Source organism: Malus sylvestris, chromosome 13, assembly GCF_916048215.2.
Source record: "Malus sylvestris chromosome 13, drMalSylv7.2, whole genome shotgun sequence".
In the NCBI taxonomy this organism is placed as follows: domain Eukaryota; kingdom Viridiplantae; phylum Streptophyta; class Magnoliopsida; order Rosales; family Rosaceae; genus Malus; species Malus sylvestris.
Window position 1 is genome coordinate 15920218 of NC_062272.1, and position 17566 is coordinate 15937783.

At 40.2% G+C, this 17566-nt stretch overlaps 2 protein-coding genes across 2 annotated transcripts; both read left to right on the top strand.

Moving 5' to 3' along the window:
- The first annotated feature begins 930 nt into the window (after positions 1-930).
- On the top strand, positions 931-10451 carry LOC126596689 (uncharacterized). The gene is made up of 4 exons (XM_050263357.1): positions 931-1956; positions 5569-5876; positions 9666-10043; positions 10138-10451. Exons 1-3 carry the CDS (start codon positions 1031-1033, stop codon positions 10022-10024), a joined length of 1593 nt encoding a protein of 530 aa, XP_050119314.1. The 5' UTR covers positions 931-1030; the 3' UTR covers positions 10025-10043; positions 10138-10451.
- Positions 10452-12901: 2450 nt separating this feature from the next.
- LOC126596280 (FRIGIDA-like protein 4a) lies at positions 12902-16572 on the top strand. The gene is made up of 3 exons (XM_050262807.1): positions 12902-14048; positions 14740-14915; positions 15784-16572. Exons 1-3 carry the CDS (start codon positions 13148-13150, stop codon positions 16273-16275), a joined length of 1569 nt encoding a protein of 522 aa, XP_050118764.1. The 5' UTR covers positions 12902-13147; the 3' UTR covers positions 16276-16572.
- Positions 16573-17566: the final 994 nt, after the last annotated feature.

Consider the following 17566-nt stretch of genomic DNA (forward strand, 5'->3'; position numbering starts at 1 on the left):
TTCATTCTGACATTGACACGTGTCGTGTTGTGATTGGCTTCTGATATTGACACGTGTCACGCTATGATTGGCTTCTGATGTCGACATGTGTCGCGCTGTGATTGGCCTCCTGATTGGAGGAAAACTCTTCTGGATCATTGACGGTATAACATTAACCGGTGCTCAGTAGTTTCGGGATTGGTCAAGTATGGTACAAACAATCTTCATTTGGAAGTGGGAGGTCTTGGATTCAAATTTCGTAGATGGCGAATTCGATACTAAATTAGGTTGTCCATTGTGTGGTTTAGTCGAACTCCCAATTTTTTTTAGTGTAATAATATTGATGTATTAAAAAAACAATTTTTTTTGTAGTAGGTGTTGGAACTTTGCAACGAGAATCCTCTTCGGATCCTCTTTGTGAAGATTTTGAAATCGTGTATGTTCATCGTAAATTGTGCGATCATAAATTATTTTAAATACTTTTATTTAAAATTAAACATCATCAATATAACTTATATAGATGACATTTTAAACTTATATAGAATAATAACTTATATTGAAGACAATAACTTATATTGATGATATTTTTAATGAGGCTTTCTACATTAACACTCTCTTTTCAGTGTGATCATAACTTATATTGATGACATTTTAAACTTATATAGAATAATAATACAAAAATACATATTTAATATAGAATATACCAATATATATAATATGGATATTGTATTTTATAATAAATTTTTTAGTAATTAAACTTTAAAATTATAATTTATTTTTCTTAACGGATCGAAACGGGTTATACACGTGTTATCCACTTGTATACCTTTTAAGAACTCGTTATCTGATAATGATCCGATTAATTATCGTGTTGATCCGAAATATATTACTTTCGTGTTATTTTCATACTATATCATCGTGTCGTGTAAGTAACTGCCAGTCTTGCTACAATGGCCTTCCCGTAGAAACAAAAACATATAAAACTCCGAGCAAGCATCTTCCCCCTCGTTCCTCTTTCTCTCCCGCTTTCAGACAAATCCCTACCTCCAGTATGGCCGGAGGTCCCCCTCCCAAGGGCCCACCACTCCACAAGCCATCTTCTTCTTCCTCCGCCTCCAGCCGCAAATCTCGCTGGGAATCCTACCCCAACGCCACCGCCACCCCCACCACCACCAACAAAAACAAAAACCAACCCGACCCCAAATCCTCCAAGACTAAACCCGGCCCATCCCCGAAACCCAGCCCCGCCCATCCCAAAAACCCGACGGGCCCCTCTCCTAGAGCTGCTCCCTTCCCCTTCTCCGACCCGGCTTCTTTCGGCCCACCACCTCCGCCGGTATACGATTTCCACATGCTCGAGCGCCGGACTTTTGTTCTTGCCGACGGTAGTGTTCGATCTTACTTCGCTCTCCCGCCAGATTATCAAGACTTCCCTCCGCCCATGAACCCGCCTGGCCGGTTCATGCCATTCGGTCCCGGTGGACCAGGTGGGCCGGATTACTGGAATTCGCTCGGGCTCGACGGGCGTGGGCCTGCAGAAGGGCCCGCTAAGAGGAAGTACGCCGAAGAAGAGGGGCACATGGATAAAGCAGAAGAATTGGCGATGCGTCGGCAGCAATTTATGCAGTATGGGAATCCAAATGGTTTTCCGGGGGGTACCGGAGGAGGAGGTCGGGGAGAGTTTTTGCCGGGACCGAGTAGTCCGTTTCGGCGGGAAGCGGGCGGCAGTGAGGGGAGAGCTAACAAGTACATGAGGGTTGGTGGTGGTGGGGGTGGAGGTCATGAGAGTGTGGGGTTTAGGCAAGGCGGCGGAGGCGGAGGCGAGATTGTGGGTCTGAAGCATCTTCAAGTTGATCAAGTTGCGTTGAAGAAGGCGTTTCTTAACTTTGTGAAGCTGATTCATGAGAATACGCAGCAGAGGAAGACTTACTTGGAGGATGGGAAGCATGGCCGTCTGCACTGCATTGCTTGTGCCAGGTCTTGTGCAAATTAATTGCTTTATCTATATTTCTGTCCTTCGATTATGTTCGTACTTAGTATTGGTATTGTTTCATTGATTTGGGTGTCGGTGGTTTATACTTAGGACCCCAACTATTCTAGTTTTTCAACTTTTGTCATTTACGTTCTTCCCCTTTACCATAATAAGCCATCACTATCCAACTACCAGATTTATGCGTTTATTCGTATTGAATGGGAGGAAGAAATCTTTTTGGAGCTTTAGGAATTTCTTGGTTCACAAGTTAGATCCGGTGCTTACAATGCATTCATTTTGAAGGAGTATGGTGGGAAGAAGGAGCTTTCATGTTTTAAAAGATAGGATGGCTGATAAAGTAATGGACTAATGGCATAGTTTGTAAGTATTGTGACTATTGTCTAACTCACAAGAGGTCAAATACGGTCTACTTAGGAGTGAGAATTTGTCTTAAGAGATGTAAGTTATCTACACGTATAGAGTTAGTTCTCAAATGCAAGTAGGGTTTGCTGATTATGTTGTCTTTGTTGTTGTTGTTGGCACTATGTATTTGGTATTAGCACACTCAGTACTACGGTCTGGTGGTATTCCTTTTCACTCGGAAGTGAGAGGTCTTAGGTTCGAATCTCGTGGATGACGAATTCGATACCAAATTAGGTTGCCCATTGTGTGGCTTAGTCGAACTCCCCCTCCCCTTAGTGTAAAAAAATCGATGTACTAAAAATTAATATATATTTGGTATTAGCTATTTGGTGAACTTGAAGGATAGCCATGTTGGTCCTCATAAATGTTTTACTCTTCTTTTGCGTGTGTTTTATCTTCCTCTAGGATATAGTACCTCCACCTAATATTTAAGACATGCTTGCATGAGGATCTGTGCTTTATGGTATGTGCTGCATTAGGCTTCAAGGAAAAGTCATTTCACATTTGGTGGATAATGAAGACTGGTTATGGATAATGAAGACTGGTTATCTCCTTGGAAGAGAGAATCGTTTTCCCTTTCTCTAATTACAAGGGTTGCACTTGTTTTGTACGAGAGTTCATTGTAGGTTTCTGAAAGCTTGCATTTTGCTCGCTAAGTAACAGCTTGTTGCATGGTAGCTTCTGTTTATAGTATATCTCCAAGGAGGTTCTTTCATTTGTCTTTGTTTTTTGCCCCTGCATGGAACTGAAAGTTAATAGTAGAATCTAATCTTTGAGGGCTGCAATTCTATGTATCAACTATCAAGTGAACATTATAGCAAAGTGTGCGTAGTTGACTTTGAAGGCTGCAAGGCTATGTCAAAGAACTCAATGGATGTAATGTCGACTAGTTAGAAGCTTTAATGGGTTTCTGTTTTTAATTTTTAGTTCATCAGTTATCTTTATTGATAATTATTAGTTAAGATTTGTGCACATACACATATGATGCTTCTTTTTTATGTAAATTCATATAGAGTTGGTAAGTATATTGTTATGGTGGCATTTGATGGTGACCTGATGCTAGCCATTCAACGCAAAGTAAAAAAATTTGTTCGATATCCTTTAAAATGGTAAGTAGGTTTGTGAGAATACCAAGAAGTTGCTTGCATATGTGAAAGAATCATGAATGATTCGTAGGAACATTATACATATATCATTACTGCGCTGTGGGAATTCTAAATGTGTGTTTAGGATTAGGAAGAGTCTCATTGCTTTAGGCTTTTCCCAGATTTCTTTAGGGATCTATGCTCCAACGAAGTTTGGAGTATCAGTGGGTCCTTTTATTGATGTATAAGAGGTGCTGTATATTTTCTGTTACAGATTAAATAGTTTATTACCTCCTGGAAAGTGCCAAGCGATAGGGGAAAATGAGTGGATCCTAAAGTTCGTTTTCTTTTCATGTTTTGCTTTTTTTTTTTTTTTTTAAGATTTCCTTTAGAAATCTACCCAGACAGCGTTTGGAGAATCATTGATCCTTTACTTATTGTGTATGAAAGAGTTGTTATTTATGTACGACCTTACTATCACTATATGTATATGCCCATATTATCTGATATTCGATTATACTTTATGGTGAAGGTGGTTGCTCATTATTCCTAAAGGTTTGGACATATATGGCTGTGATGATTTGTAGGTTTTAAGACTACTAGTTGGATGGTAGCTCAAACGACCTGGTTGGTTTAGCCTAAAGCTGATTGAGATGAGGTTTTCTTTTGATGTTACTGACTGTTGTCAGGTCAGGCTAAGACTCAGATGGGCTGAGCTGGCCCTTAAGAAATATATTTGACTTGGGCAAGTCTCAGTCCATCCCAGCGTAGATCCAGGATTATTCAGTGCAATTGATAGGGTGTGGGCATTCGATTTGATTCATGCTCTGTTCTCATAAGAGAGTGGGTTGTGTCTGTACAGTTCTTTTAGATTGTTACCAGTGCTGTCTAACTTGTGGCAAAATGGGCACTAGCTCTTTCTTTATGAGCTGTTCAAGTCTAGAGGCTGAATTTGTTCGATTGAATCTTTATTTTGGTATTTTGGAATTGTTGGAACCCATTTTGTTCGTTGTGAGAATATTTATACAAGGAAGCTCATGCACATGTGGTTGTTGTTTAGTAGGGTTTCGATAGTTTATAATAGCTTATATTTTGAACTGTATTCACACAACATTGGTGTAAAATTGGTATGCTTGCCATACCAGGATGAATCCATATGTAAATATCCAATACTATCTTTTTTTCTCTGGTCTCAGATGATGCACAATAGTATCTACGATATTAGCATTTACTTTCCTGTTTGTTATGGAATTAAGAATATTCTGCATCATTACTGAGGAGCAATGAGTTACATTGTTTATTATTTAGTTTCCTACATCATCAGGCTTCTAAGTACCCGGTAGATTTTTTGTCCCCAAGTGTCTATCTTTGCTTTCTCTTTTGGAGAAGAACTTGTTGCTTTTCAATGATCTGGTATTGTGATTGATGGGAGCAAAGCAAATGTGAGGATGAATTATAATTGCTATTTAATACTTGTTTGTGACATTTGGTTTACTAGATATCACTTGGTTCCATTTCCTATTCTGGTTTGCTCTGCTTCTGTTTTTTTGTTGGTTAGTGGATATAGTGGACTGGGATTGGTTACACAGTGCACACCATAACTTCCCTTATGCGTTTTGAGCTAATTTATTGATAAGGATTCCCGATGCATACATCTCCTTTCTGTTTCCCCACTCTAAAGAATCAGATACCGCTCTACATTTTGCTACTGACTGGTTCAGACTGGTTGATGCCCTTATTGACATCCAAGTTCTGTCTTGTATGTGAGTCGAAAAGGATTTTGTTGGGTGGCATCTTTTTTACTATTTTCTTCTTTCCACATATTTTTGTTCCCTTGTGTCAGGGTCTTTCATTAAATGAAAATATTTACCTTGTTTCAGGGTCTTTCATTAAATGAAAATATCTAAGTAATATCATTTTATGAAACTAAGAAAATGCATCTTTAGATTCTTTACACATGATGATATAATGATATCAGCTCACATGAATTGCCTTGGTAAATGCATCTTCTTCATTGCCCTTTTGAGTTCGAAGCTGTAGGGCATTAATGCTATCTAAGAGGTAAACCTGAAATACATTGTTCAATTCCCTTGATATGCATTATTTCAGGTCCTCTAAAGATTTTCCAGATATGCATAGTCTCATCATGCACAGTTACAACTATGATAGTGCTGACTTGCGCGTGGATCACCTGGGGTTCCACAAGGCTTTGTGTGTTCTAATGGGTTGGGACTACTTGAAGCCTCCCGAGAACTCAAGGGCGTATCAGTTTCTTTCTGCTGAAGCAGCAGCAACAAATGTGGATGATCTGATTATGTGGCCACCTGTGGTGATAATTCATAATACTGTTACGGGAAAGAGTAAAGATGGCCGCATGGAGGGTTTGGGCAATAAAGCAATGGATAGTAATATTAGAGGTATACTCCTTCATAGTTCATATGTGTCATTCTTTATGCTTTTTTCTATCAGAATGTTCTTTGGAGAGGTTGGTCCCAGGTCAAATGCTCTGTACGCGTCCTATTTTAGCTGTGAGCCCTTCCTTTGAATCTTTAAATACATATAGTATATTCAGAGACCATTTTAATAGATTGACATCTATATTGGATGGAGTCAACCTTTCTTAGATACAGCATGAAGCATGCCTATTCCATAGAATATTACTCCTAGGTTATCCACCCCCTGGGGACTTAAGGTTAAAAAATGTGGCATAGAATAAGCCATAGTATCTCGCAAGGATATTCATAGGGCTTACTGGGAGGTGAGGTGAAAAGAAAAGCCATGCGTGCTAGTACCTTTAGTTTCCTGTCACCCTTTACAGTTTATTTGATTGAGTATGGAAAGGGAAGGTCTAGTTGGTCCATGTGAGGTATTAGTGCCTCCCTTCATAATAGATATTTTTTGTTTTATATATTTTATCGGGACTTCTTGATCTTACTGGAATGGCCTTAGGTCGAGCTTAATGGAAAATACAGAATGCATTTGCAACTGTAGTTTGCAGGGATTATATGACGTGTGGAGATTAGTTGTTCCATATAATCTTCTTTTATGTGCGATACTTGTGTTCTCTATGTGGCAATTAAAGTATGCTTGAGATGAGCATGCGACAAACTGAGCGTAATGTAGGGTTCCTAATTCATGCACTTTGTTATTATTGCATTGCCCTCTAATCACCAGGGAGGAATTTTGATTAGTTGAACCTCATTCTTCACTTTTAATGGTTCCGCCTATGGTTTGTACTCGTAGTAGTCATCGTGTATTTTATATTGTTGAGGTCATAAGTTTTAAGTCCTATATCACCCTTTTTCAGTCTGCCACCACCCCCTGCCTTTTTCTTGGTCCAGTTTGACATTGTTAACCATTTTCTTGCTTTTACTTTTAGACAGATTAGTTCCTAATTCTGTGATCTAGTGACTTGGGACCAATGTATTAAAAGCATGAGGCATGGGCAAGGCGTCCGAGGGTAAGCCTGGCCTAGGCCTCAAAGCCTCACGGGATTAATTTTTTTTTTTATATATATGTTTTATATATTATACATATAATTGTATAAAAATAATACTTTGTAAAATAAACATCCATTCTCAATTTATCATTCAAATCTATAGTCATTCAAAAGATAATATCATCTAAATTTATTATTCGAAGGTAATATCATCCAAATTCATCATTCAAAAGGTAATACAAACAAAGAAAACAATCATTCATCCAAATCCTCTTCATCTAAATCAAAATACAAACAAAGAAATCAATCATTCATCCAAATCCTCTTCATCTAAATCAAAGGCAACATCATCCTCTTCATTGCCAAATCTAGATGAACTTGTACGGTATGTCATCAATTTTCTTGTACTGTGTCATCATATACTTTTAAGTCATTAGTAGCGTCAGAAAAGCTTCCCCAGTACAGATGGTGAAAGCAGGTTTAAAAAGAAATAAAGGACCTGCTCCAGATTTATTTCCTACCCCAGAATTATGTATACACATTGCTCCTCAGAATTATGTCCACTGCTCCAGATTTATGTCGCACCCAGCCCTATCCCAAATTACTCCCATATCAAGCCAAAAGTATTACATCACAGACTCACAATACACACCAGTTATAAAAAATAAAAAAATAAAAGAATAAAAAATAAAAATAAAACCCTAACCTTTAAATTGGGGAATTGTGGGCTTGTTGACGGCGCTGGGGTGACGGCGGCATGGCGACCGGTGCTGCTCCAAGTGGGCGGCGGCTGCTGTGTTCTGGCGCGCGGGAGTCTGGAGAAGAGGGTGAAGAAGGCAGAGGACGATCAAAGGTATGGTCGCCCTATGGATGGATTTCTGGATTAAAACTAAAAACCCTTACCCAAACGGCGTCATTTTGGGTTTGGGTGGTTTTATTTTTTATTTTATTTTATTTTTTTTAAAGAAAAGAAAAAAGGGCAGACAAGGCGTCTGGATGCCTTGAGGCACGCCTCCACCGGAGCCTTTCGCCTACTCCATCAAAACAGAGGCGTCAGCCCTTGTGCCCAACCTTAGAGGACGCCAAGGCACGCCCTGAGGCGAGCCTTTTAAAACATTGCTTGGGACATGCAATAACTACCTCTGTGATCCAGTACAGACCAAATTTATTAATTTATCTCAGTCGAGCTAGAATCTTGTACTTACTTTTTATAGCTGCATTTTCTTTACAACCCTTCTTATTTGATTTGATTTATTCATTTTAAATTGTGTGGTGAATGAAATAATCCCGACACATAGGCATGGCTTTTCTTCATACCTGTACAACCGCTCTTAGTGCTGGTTAACAATGAGGGAATCTGGGTTAGGATTACCAGGATCTTGGGCTTCACTATCAAAGATCATCAAGAACAAAGATTTTTTTGTGAGGATTACCGGGATCTTGGGCTTCAATATCAAAGATCATCAAGAACCAAGAATTCTAAAGGCTACGGTAGCTAGTTGTAGCTTGCTAAATGTCTTGGTTGCATCTGAATTCCAATCTCTGTCAATTTGTCTTAAATTTTCCGTTGAAACTTTTTTTTTTTGTTTTGTCATGAAATGAAAGGATGTGTTAGTTTCCTATTTGATGGTTTGGGTGTTGTCTCATGCTGGGTGATCTTGAGGGGGAAGAATGCTTGTGTCTATTGTCAGAACTTTTTGTCCCTCACCTACACCTGCAACCGAATTGAAAACCAGTGGTTTTAAGTGGGTTTGGACCTCTTATCACATCCTTTCCCCCATCTTTTTGCCAAATTTTTTATCCTACATAATAAACTTCGGATCCTCCAAGTCCATGGACTTGAACTTCAACCCAGTTCAGCCAAAAGTGGCATAGTGGATAGATCTCTTACTGAACTGAGACAACCAACAAGGGGCACTGTCTGGCAGAACGAGCAATGTTCTTGCAGATCCTTCATAGATAGAACCTAGATAAACTCGAGAGGATAACTCTAACGTTAGATTTTAACCTTTTGGTAAATGGCTTTTGCTTGTTTAATAGGCTTGGTTGCTAGTTAGGCAGTTCCTTACCAACTCTCTAACTTCTGCAGCATAACATAAGATTTCAGTTTGTCCTAGCCTTTTCAGTCAAATGCAACATGATGCCAGTTGAATAGGATTACGATGGTGACCTTAGCCTGGGCGGAGAGTTGGTCCCTTGTGATACATGCACACAAGTTTGTATTTATAGTTTACTTTTCAGTGGATATGAAGAAGTTACGTTGTCGCATACTACATTATATTAGGAGAATTTGAGGTGATACATCTGGGTTTGGAACCAAGTCGAGGAAAGGCTGGGTGAAAAGGTGGTGTTGCCCTTAACATATAATACTTTCTATTTTGTTGGGTTTTTGATAGTTTATCATTCTTTGACTGGATCTTTTATGCTTATGTATGTTACAATCGATATTTGCAATCTGTCATTGTTGTTAGTCTGATATATTAGCGTTTGAGGCTCAACGCTGTTTTTTCTATATGTTTGGCAACTTGGGTTCATCGAGTCACAAAGTATATATGGTATGTTAACATTGTACCATGTTGGAACATTTTGACATTGGTCTGGTGGTCATCAACAAAGCCGTTTTCTTAATGGTTCTTAACGATAGGGACATGGGGGGTACTTTAAGCACTTTTATGGCTGTTGGCAGCCATTATCATGACATTTCATGTGGATTGATTAGGTCCTTTTGACAAGTTGCATGTTTTCTCATGGAATTTCTGGTAAACAGATCTTGGATTTGGAAGTGGGAAGTCGAAATCCTTATACGGTAGAGATGGTCATTTGGGTATGACTCTGGTTAAGTTTCCCGGTGACGAAGCAGGCCTAAAGGATGCCGTTCGAATGGCAGAGTTCTTTGAGAAGGAAAATCATGGGCGCAGGGGGTGGGCTCGTGTACAGCCGCCAACGCTGGGCAGTAGGGATGATGATAACAATCCAAACCTTGTCAAGTTTGATGAAAAGACGCGGGAGAAGAAGAGGATCCTATATGGCTATCTCGGAACAGCTTATGATCTTGACAAAGTTGATTTCGACACAAGAAAGAAGGCCGTGATCGAAAGCCTTAGGGAGTACAAGTCATCCAAGTAGATTCGTGGTAACATTCAAGGTATCGATGTACGTTTTAATATATGCCATTTATTACTTTTAACACCATATGGTCATCAACCTCAAGGCCTTTTCGTTTCCTTGTTTGGGTTCAGCCATCCCGTCTCATGGCATCGTAGGTGATGGAAGCTCTACGTAATATACGAGCAGCATTCTCTAATGTCGCAAGGCCGAGGCGTGAAGCCCGTTCGGATGCCTGCCGATCATTCTTGGACGGATTTTTTTCGTGCTACAGCTCTTGGTGTGTTGGGATATAAAGCAAGAGAATTCAGTGTAGAAAAGGATTTATTACGAGCGCTTGTATTTGTATGGTTTCTGAGATGAACAACTTGTATGGCAGCCAATAATTGCTTAGTAACTTTTATTTGGTGAATAGTAAGCGTTTAATGGCTACATGTTGGTTGTATAATTGCTCAACATTTGCCATGGGCTTCAGTGTCACGTGCTCAATGCACCTAATAATCGGTTAATCACGTGACACAAAGAGGGCTGAAGTTCCTCTGCCCCACCCACTCGCAAAAGCCCGATTCATTGAAGCCTTAGTCTGTGTGTTAGTTATACAGCTAATTTACAGCACTCTATTTATAATTTGGAAATTGCACAACGTAGCAATTGATGGTTGAATTTTTTTTTTTTAACGATTTAGCTATTAAAATCATTACAAATTAGATTCAAAATGATTAAATAAAAAAAAAATTTTAAAGCCGCATTTACTTTCACGATGTGGAAGACTCAAATTGGTACCAAGGAGAGAGAGCCGAGGCAAAGGAAGATCATCGTCCACCAAAGACCATTGCTGCAATGATCGAGCCGAAGACGTCATCCAAGCTTGTCTCAAAACTTTTTCGTTCATAGATTGGCTCGCTGTCTCAAAGTTGGGATCAGGGGTTGCGATGGGGGACTTGCGGTTGTAGCTGGCTTGGTGTCACTGTCAACCGAAGATTGGGATGAGTTGGCTGTTGGGTTGAAGGGAAGCGAGTTGGGGTTGGTTGGTGCGGTCATGGTGAGGAGGTGAGGGGGAAGGTTGACAACAACGATGGTATGATGGTTCTGCAGTCGAATCAATGATGGTCTTTTTTCTTTTCTTTTTTTATTTTATACTTCTTTTTTGTTATTATTTTCATATTAATTCTTTTATTTTTCACTATGTTACACTGCTTAATGAGAATGTGTGGCACATTAACATACAAACAAAAAATTTGGCGGAATTTTAACAAACGCATCATATTAATTTGGGGCACTCATATCCAAGTATTATATGAAATAATTTCATTTTCCGAGACTATCTTGATACTATTAGTTAATTTTAAAGACTATCTTGATATTATAGGAATTTTTCAAGGACTACTTATAAAAGACCCTTCTAAAATATGAACTCGTAAAGTAGTAACATTATGTAATGATATTAGGCCAAATCAACTTAAATAACACGAGCATAAGCTATTGTAATGTTTGATGCAACGTCAGTAATACAAGACGTCACAAGACTACATGTGCTCAATTTAATGATCCCATAACAACGCTGTCAACAACAATAATTTGATGTCATAACAATAACTATTTGAACCCATAATATCACTATAACAACAACAATAAAATCAAGTCATGCACAGTCCATGTCAGTGTCGTCACAGTCGTTGAATTATTGAAATATCGTTATAACGTTATTAGATTGCACCGAGTTATGTGTAACCCATGCACACGACCCGGTGCGCAGGATAAAACATTAGGAAAACTAAAGAAAATGGCTTGAAAACTTTGAGTTTTAATGATAAGAACAAAATAAATGGTAAAGTAAATAGTACTAGGATTGACTTTTTAATGTAAAAATGTGATTTTTCGTTAAAATGAACAGTACCAGGAACATTTCGTTAAAGTTTCCTAAAACATTTGTAACTTTGTGTAGTTGCCCACCATCGGCTGCTATGGCAAGCTTTCTAAGGTTCATATGTCAATCTTAATAGCTATGAACCCTATCTGTGCTGACTGCTGAGCATAAAGACGAATTTGGAAAAGATAAAAATTGCATTACAGGGACGAAAATGAAATGCCCGACACACTAAGGGACGAATAATGTAAAATTTCCTATTTTCTATTTTGTATGTATGCGTATGACCAGTATGGATGGTATGTATTGCGTTTGAAGTGACTTTGAGTGAGTGTTTTATTTTATTTTTTTAATCCTTCATCGCGCATTTATTTGTTGAAGTTAATAATTTTTATTGTTCAACTTAATATTTAAGTACACTTAATATCTAAGAATTTTCATCGCGCATGTATTGTGTTTGAATATACTTAACATATAAGTATGTACTTTTGAAATGTAATTATTCAATAAAAAAACTAATATCATATATGATCATGGAATAATGACTATATCACGTGAATGACGTAACCTAACAAACTTCCTTTTGCTTACACACGAAGATGGAAGTATGGAAGACTCTAAATACGTTTTAAGCATTGGATTTTTGTTTAAATGCAAAGAACCGAATACTCGAAGCACACAAAAAACATTTGAAGCGTAGATAATGAATGTGTGACAGACGGCTGACTCATCATGACGCGCATGCGGTCATTGTTTGTTCACATACATGCATGACTACATAATCCGGCACTTTATCTGACTATCCAATCCCATTCCTACTCTATTCCTATTCCTATTCCCATGTGCTGCTCTCAGTGGGCCTGCCCCACCCCCACACCCGCCTCTCCCAGCTTTTTCTCCCTCGATCCAGCTTCGATTTCCGGGAAAGCACAATACCCTTATCCAAACACCCCCTTATCCTACGTCATCCTCCCCTCTTACTCCCACTTTACCATTTCCCTTATCCTGCGCACCCTCCCCTCCCGCCACCAGCGCACTCTAGTCACCTTTTCGAGACGCCTCCGCACGTGTCAACCCTTCCTTCACCCACGTCAGCGCAATGTCTTCTTCTTTCTCCTGTCCACCGGCTGTCTTAGCTTTAGCTTAAGCTCACTGCTTAAGGTTTTGCTCTCTCTCTCTCTCTCTCTCTCTCTCTACCTCCGAATTCTAGGGTTTCTCCTTTCTCTCACTACCATATCTTGTTCCCCTTTGGCCGCTGACTGCACCGTACGACGATCATGGGGTCGATCCCCGATCCCGGCGAGTTGACCGAGTCGACTCCGCCGAGCTTCGACGAGTTCCAGCGGCAGACCTCTCTCATGACCAGCTGCACTCTCCTCTGGAAGGAGCTCTCCGACCACTTCTCGTCCCTCGAGCAGAACCTCCTGAAGAAATCCGAGGCCATCAAGCTCAAAATCCAGACCCTGGAGCACGAGACCAAGGCCTCGCTCGACGAGCTCGAGCAGCGCGAGGTCTCGATCAGGGACATCTTCGAAGTCGCGCTTGGCAAGGTTGAGAAGAGCAAGGAGGCGGCGCTCAAGGTGTTGAAGAGAGCCCGCAGCGACGACGAGTACGGGGAGGTGGACGACGGCGAGGGGTTGCTGATGAATCTCAAGTCGTTGTGCTTGAAGATGGATTCTGGAGGGTTTTGGAGGTTCGTGACGGCGAGGAAGAAGGAATTGGAGGCTCTGAGATCGCAGATGCCTCTGGCTTTGGGCGATTGTGTCGATCCGGCGAAGTTCGTGCTAGAGGCGATATCGGAGGTGTTCCCGGTGGACAAGAGAGTGGAGAGGAGCGATAGGGGAAACGATTTGGGCTGGGCCTGCGTTCTGTTGCTGGAGTCACTGATTCCGGTGATGATGGACCCGAAGATCGGGAGAAAGAGGCTTCTGGTGACGCGGAGCGTGAAGCAACGCGCCACCGAGATATCCGAGACCTGGAAGGCCAGCTTGGAGGAGAGAGGCGGCATAGAGAACGTGAAGACTCCTGATGTGCACACGTTCCTGCAGCATTTGGTGACTTTCGGGATTGTGAAGGAGGAGGATGTTGAGTTGTACAGGAAGCTTGTGGTTAGCTCAGCCTGGCGCAAGCAGATGCCGAAGCTCGCTGTTTCGCTTGGCCTCGCCAAGCAAATGCCGGGTGTGTTCCCTAATGCTAACTTGTGCCTTTCTTTTATTGTTGTTATTTGTAATTGTAACATTTTCGATGCAGTTCTTTTGCCATTGCTTGGTGTTGCTTATAGTTCATGGAAAATGTGTTACTTTATAAGCTCTATATATGTAGGATGATGAAGTGGTGGTTTTTCTATGTGGTTAGTAAATTTTGAGTGAGACATGTGTAATTTTTAGGTCATGTTATTTCCCCGACAGTGGCTTCTATGTCGAAATGTCTACTCTTTCCAATGATAAATTGTAGAATTGTTTAATAGTAATTCATATGATCGGCATTACTCTTCAGCTGTTCCCAATGTACTGTTTACCTTATAAATCGGATATTACTGTGGTATGTGTTTCTTTTATATATCACATTTTTCTGTAAGAAACAAAACTCATACATGACTGTATGTTGGACTGCCTATATCCCAAACATTTTTTAATTCGAACCTCTGACCTTCCTTTGAAATCAGAAATTGTGGATGGTAGAACTTCAATGTTTTAACATTACGATGGTAACTCATGGACCTTGTGGTAGTTTCGTAAAGATTTGCTTTTTCCTTCCGTCTTGTCATCTGTGTTAGTTGGGAATGTTTTGATATGGTTCTTTATACGTACAATAAAGAGGGCACCATTCTCCAATTTTTAATGTTTGGAGGTTGTTACTATGTGTGCAGATATGATTGAAGAATTGATCAGCAGGGGACAGCAGCTTGATGCGGTGCATTTCACCTATGAGGTTGGACTTGTGCACAAGTTTCCTCCTGTTCCTCTACTGAAAGCTTTTCTGAAGGATGCTAAGAAAGCTGCGGCTTCTATTTTGGAAGATCCCAATAACGCTGGGCGAGCTGCGGTATTATTTTAATCATTGCATCTGTTCTTGTTCTTGATCTCGTATGTCGTGACTTTCAGTCCTGAATGTGCATCTCAAAGTGTGTGTGTGTGTGTGTGTGTCACCTTTTGGTTCCCATAACTCCCCGTCATTTCCTTAAAATTTCCTTTTTCCCACTCCCCCTTTCTCAAATGATTGGGAGGAGAGAGAGAGAGAAGAAAGAAAAGGGAAGGGATCTTATGCCTTTTTGTTTGTGTATAAAGTAGAAGAGGGAACTCCCCCGCCCTCGCAAAAAACTCTCTCCTTTAATGGAGTGAATGACAGCCATCTACAAGATATGCATGATATTAACATCTTACCCTTTACTAATTATTACATGTGAACATGATCATATTTCTTTCCCACAGTTCTTACTATTTTATTTCATCAGTTTTGCTCTCATAGTGTTTATCCATGTCGGTTTCATCTTATTGTTGGAACATGTATGTAGTTTGACTAGTTTTGGGACAATAAACTCTTCTATATGGGTGGAATATGATTTCCAGTTTATGCATCAATTAAGTAGTCAAGATGCTATTAGAATTTTTGTTTTCTCAACAATAATTGCAGGCAGTTCATATAGAAATGAACGTAAGTTCGCTCGAGTATTTGGTGTGGCCTTATCTTCAAATTGTTGGTAGTTTTGCAAATGAGGCATAATGGTATTTCGAATGGATTTCTTCATGATGAGGCATTGTGCAGTCATAGACATCCTTGTTTGCGTTCTGATTTCTTCGGAAAGAAGCCCCTAAAAGTGCATGAACTTAAGTTTGCTGCCCTCAGTTGTAGGAGAAACTAAACCTATAGAAAAAACTGCACTTTCTTTGATCACTTAACTCTTCGTATGCAGAACCTAGCTGGACGCAAAGAGCTGTCAGCGCTTCGGGCTGTCATCAAGTGCATTGAAGATTATAACCTTGAGGCAGAATTTCCTCCAGAAGACCTCAAGAAGCGCCTTGAACAGCTAGAGAAGGTGAAACCAGAGAAGAAAAGGCCAGTTGTAGTCCCAGCCAACAAACGAGTACGAGCTAACAATGGCGGTCCCATGCCTCCGGCCAAGGCTGGACGCTTGACGAATGCATATGTGTCTTCTTTCCCTACACCTCCTACATTTGTCAGGTCTCCTTCCCATGGCCAGTATCCTGCTGGGTTCTCACCGTACCATTCCCCACCCACCATGTATGGTAGCAGAAGCCCACCAACCCCTTATGCATACTCACCGGAAGCAGCACCCCCTCCTCCTCATGCCGGATCATACCCTGGACCTCCGATGAACTATCCCGCATATGGGGCTTATGGCAATGGTATGGTACCAGCTTATCAGCCGGCTTACTACCGATAGACATGACAAACCTCATATGAAGACGGTAAGCACTGATACGATGACCCGAGATCTCATCCGCTTTTATAATGGGCTTGTTTGTAATCACTAACCGTTTTCATGGTAGCGATGTGTGTATTAATCATGATATTTCGTCATGCTTCTTGCTTCGTCACGGTGAGAAGTTGTATTTCTAATGTTGATCAAACTGTAGTAGTAGTAGGTCATTGTGAAAAAGTTGTTAGGATGACTTAAAACATCGACCCACGGCACCACCAACTCTTCTTCAGTTTAGTTGTAGAAAGACTATTTAATGCTTCTCTACGTTGTTCTCTATGGTTCTGTCTCTCCTCCCTGTCTATGGTTCTCTATGGCGGTCTCAAATCTTCATTTTTCGAGGGCCTATATCTGCTGAGACCGCACATATCAGGGGATTATATGCCAACAGGATCCTCTTCGGATTTTGTTGGTGAGGATCATGATGATTTCTAAATCGTGTTCATTCATCGTACATTGTGTGGATAGTTTTTATCAGGTACTGTTTGTGTTTAATTTTAAATAAAAATATTTAAAATGATTTTTGACCGCACGATATACCATTCACGAATCTGCGGATTCTCACAAAGAGGATCCAGCAAGGACCTGGATTAGATTATATGGTTCTCTTCTCTATGGCGCTCTCTCTCTCTCTCTCACCCTCTGTCTATGGTTCTCTGCGGTGTAACGGATACCGTCGGGTAAGAAAGCTCCCCATGTGAGCTCCAAGCTGCTCTACCAGTATTCCTCTTCAGTGGGAACCTTTACGCCAAAACCTAATTAATTTTTCGTTTTCATTTTTTCAAGTCTTGGGAGCAGCCTCTCCATAAATAGGGGTAAGGCTAGCCGACATTCTCCTCTCCCAGATCCTGCGTAAAGCGGGAGCCTTGTGTACTGGATACGACCTTTCATTTTTTCAAGTATTTAACCAAATATATTCAGAAAATGTTCATTATCTGCTGCATATTTTCATTTGTTTTGTGTAACAAAGCTTCCTAAATTGCAACATGCCATCAAAGTTATGGTAACTAATATTGTTACGACTCAATTATTTTATGTTGCATCGACTTTCAAATTTAAAGCACTTGGTTATTAGCTGATAAAAAAGATTACACGTCTAAAATAAAATCATACAAACACTAATCTATATATAAGGTGAGAAGAATAAAAAGGCAAAACATTCAAAACGCGCCTCTCCCTTTTTAAAGCTTTTGAAAAAGACAATTTAATATAATAATTCAGGACCATTTGAATTCTGAACGAAAATTATACATTA

What these genes read in the sequence shown, in the direction of transcription:
- LOC126596280 (XM_050262807.1), top strand. Translation starts at nt 13,148, where the DNA reads ATGGGGTCGATCCCCGATCCCGGCGAGTTGACCGAGTCGACTCCGCCG. An exon ending in CCTCGCCAAGCAAATGCCGG is followed by an intron (nt 14,049 to 14,739) that starts GTGTGTTCCCTA and finishes CTATGTGTGCAG; the next exon opens with ATATGATTGAAGAATTGATC. An exon ending in ATAACGCTGGGCGAGCTGCG is followed by an intron (nt 14,916 to 15,783) that starts GTATTATTTTAA and finishes CTTCGTATGCAG; the next exon opens with AACCTAGCTGGACGCAAAGA.
- LOC126596689 (XM_050263357.1), top strand. Translation starts at nt 1,031, where the DNA reads ATGGCCGGAGGTCCCCCTCCCAAGGGCCCACCACTCCACAAGCCATCT. An exon ending in CACTGCATTGCTTGTGCCAG is followed by an intron (nt 1,957 to 5,568) that starts GTCTTGTGCAAA and finishes GCATTATTTCAG; the next exon opens with GTCCTCTAAAGATTTTCCAG. An exon ending in AATGGATAGTAATATTAGAG is followed by an intron (nt 5,877 to 9,665) that starts GTATACTCCTTC and finishes TCTGGTAAACAG; the next exon opens with ATCTTGGATTTGGAAGTGGG.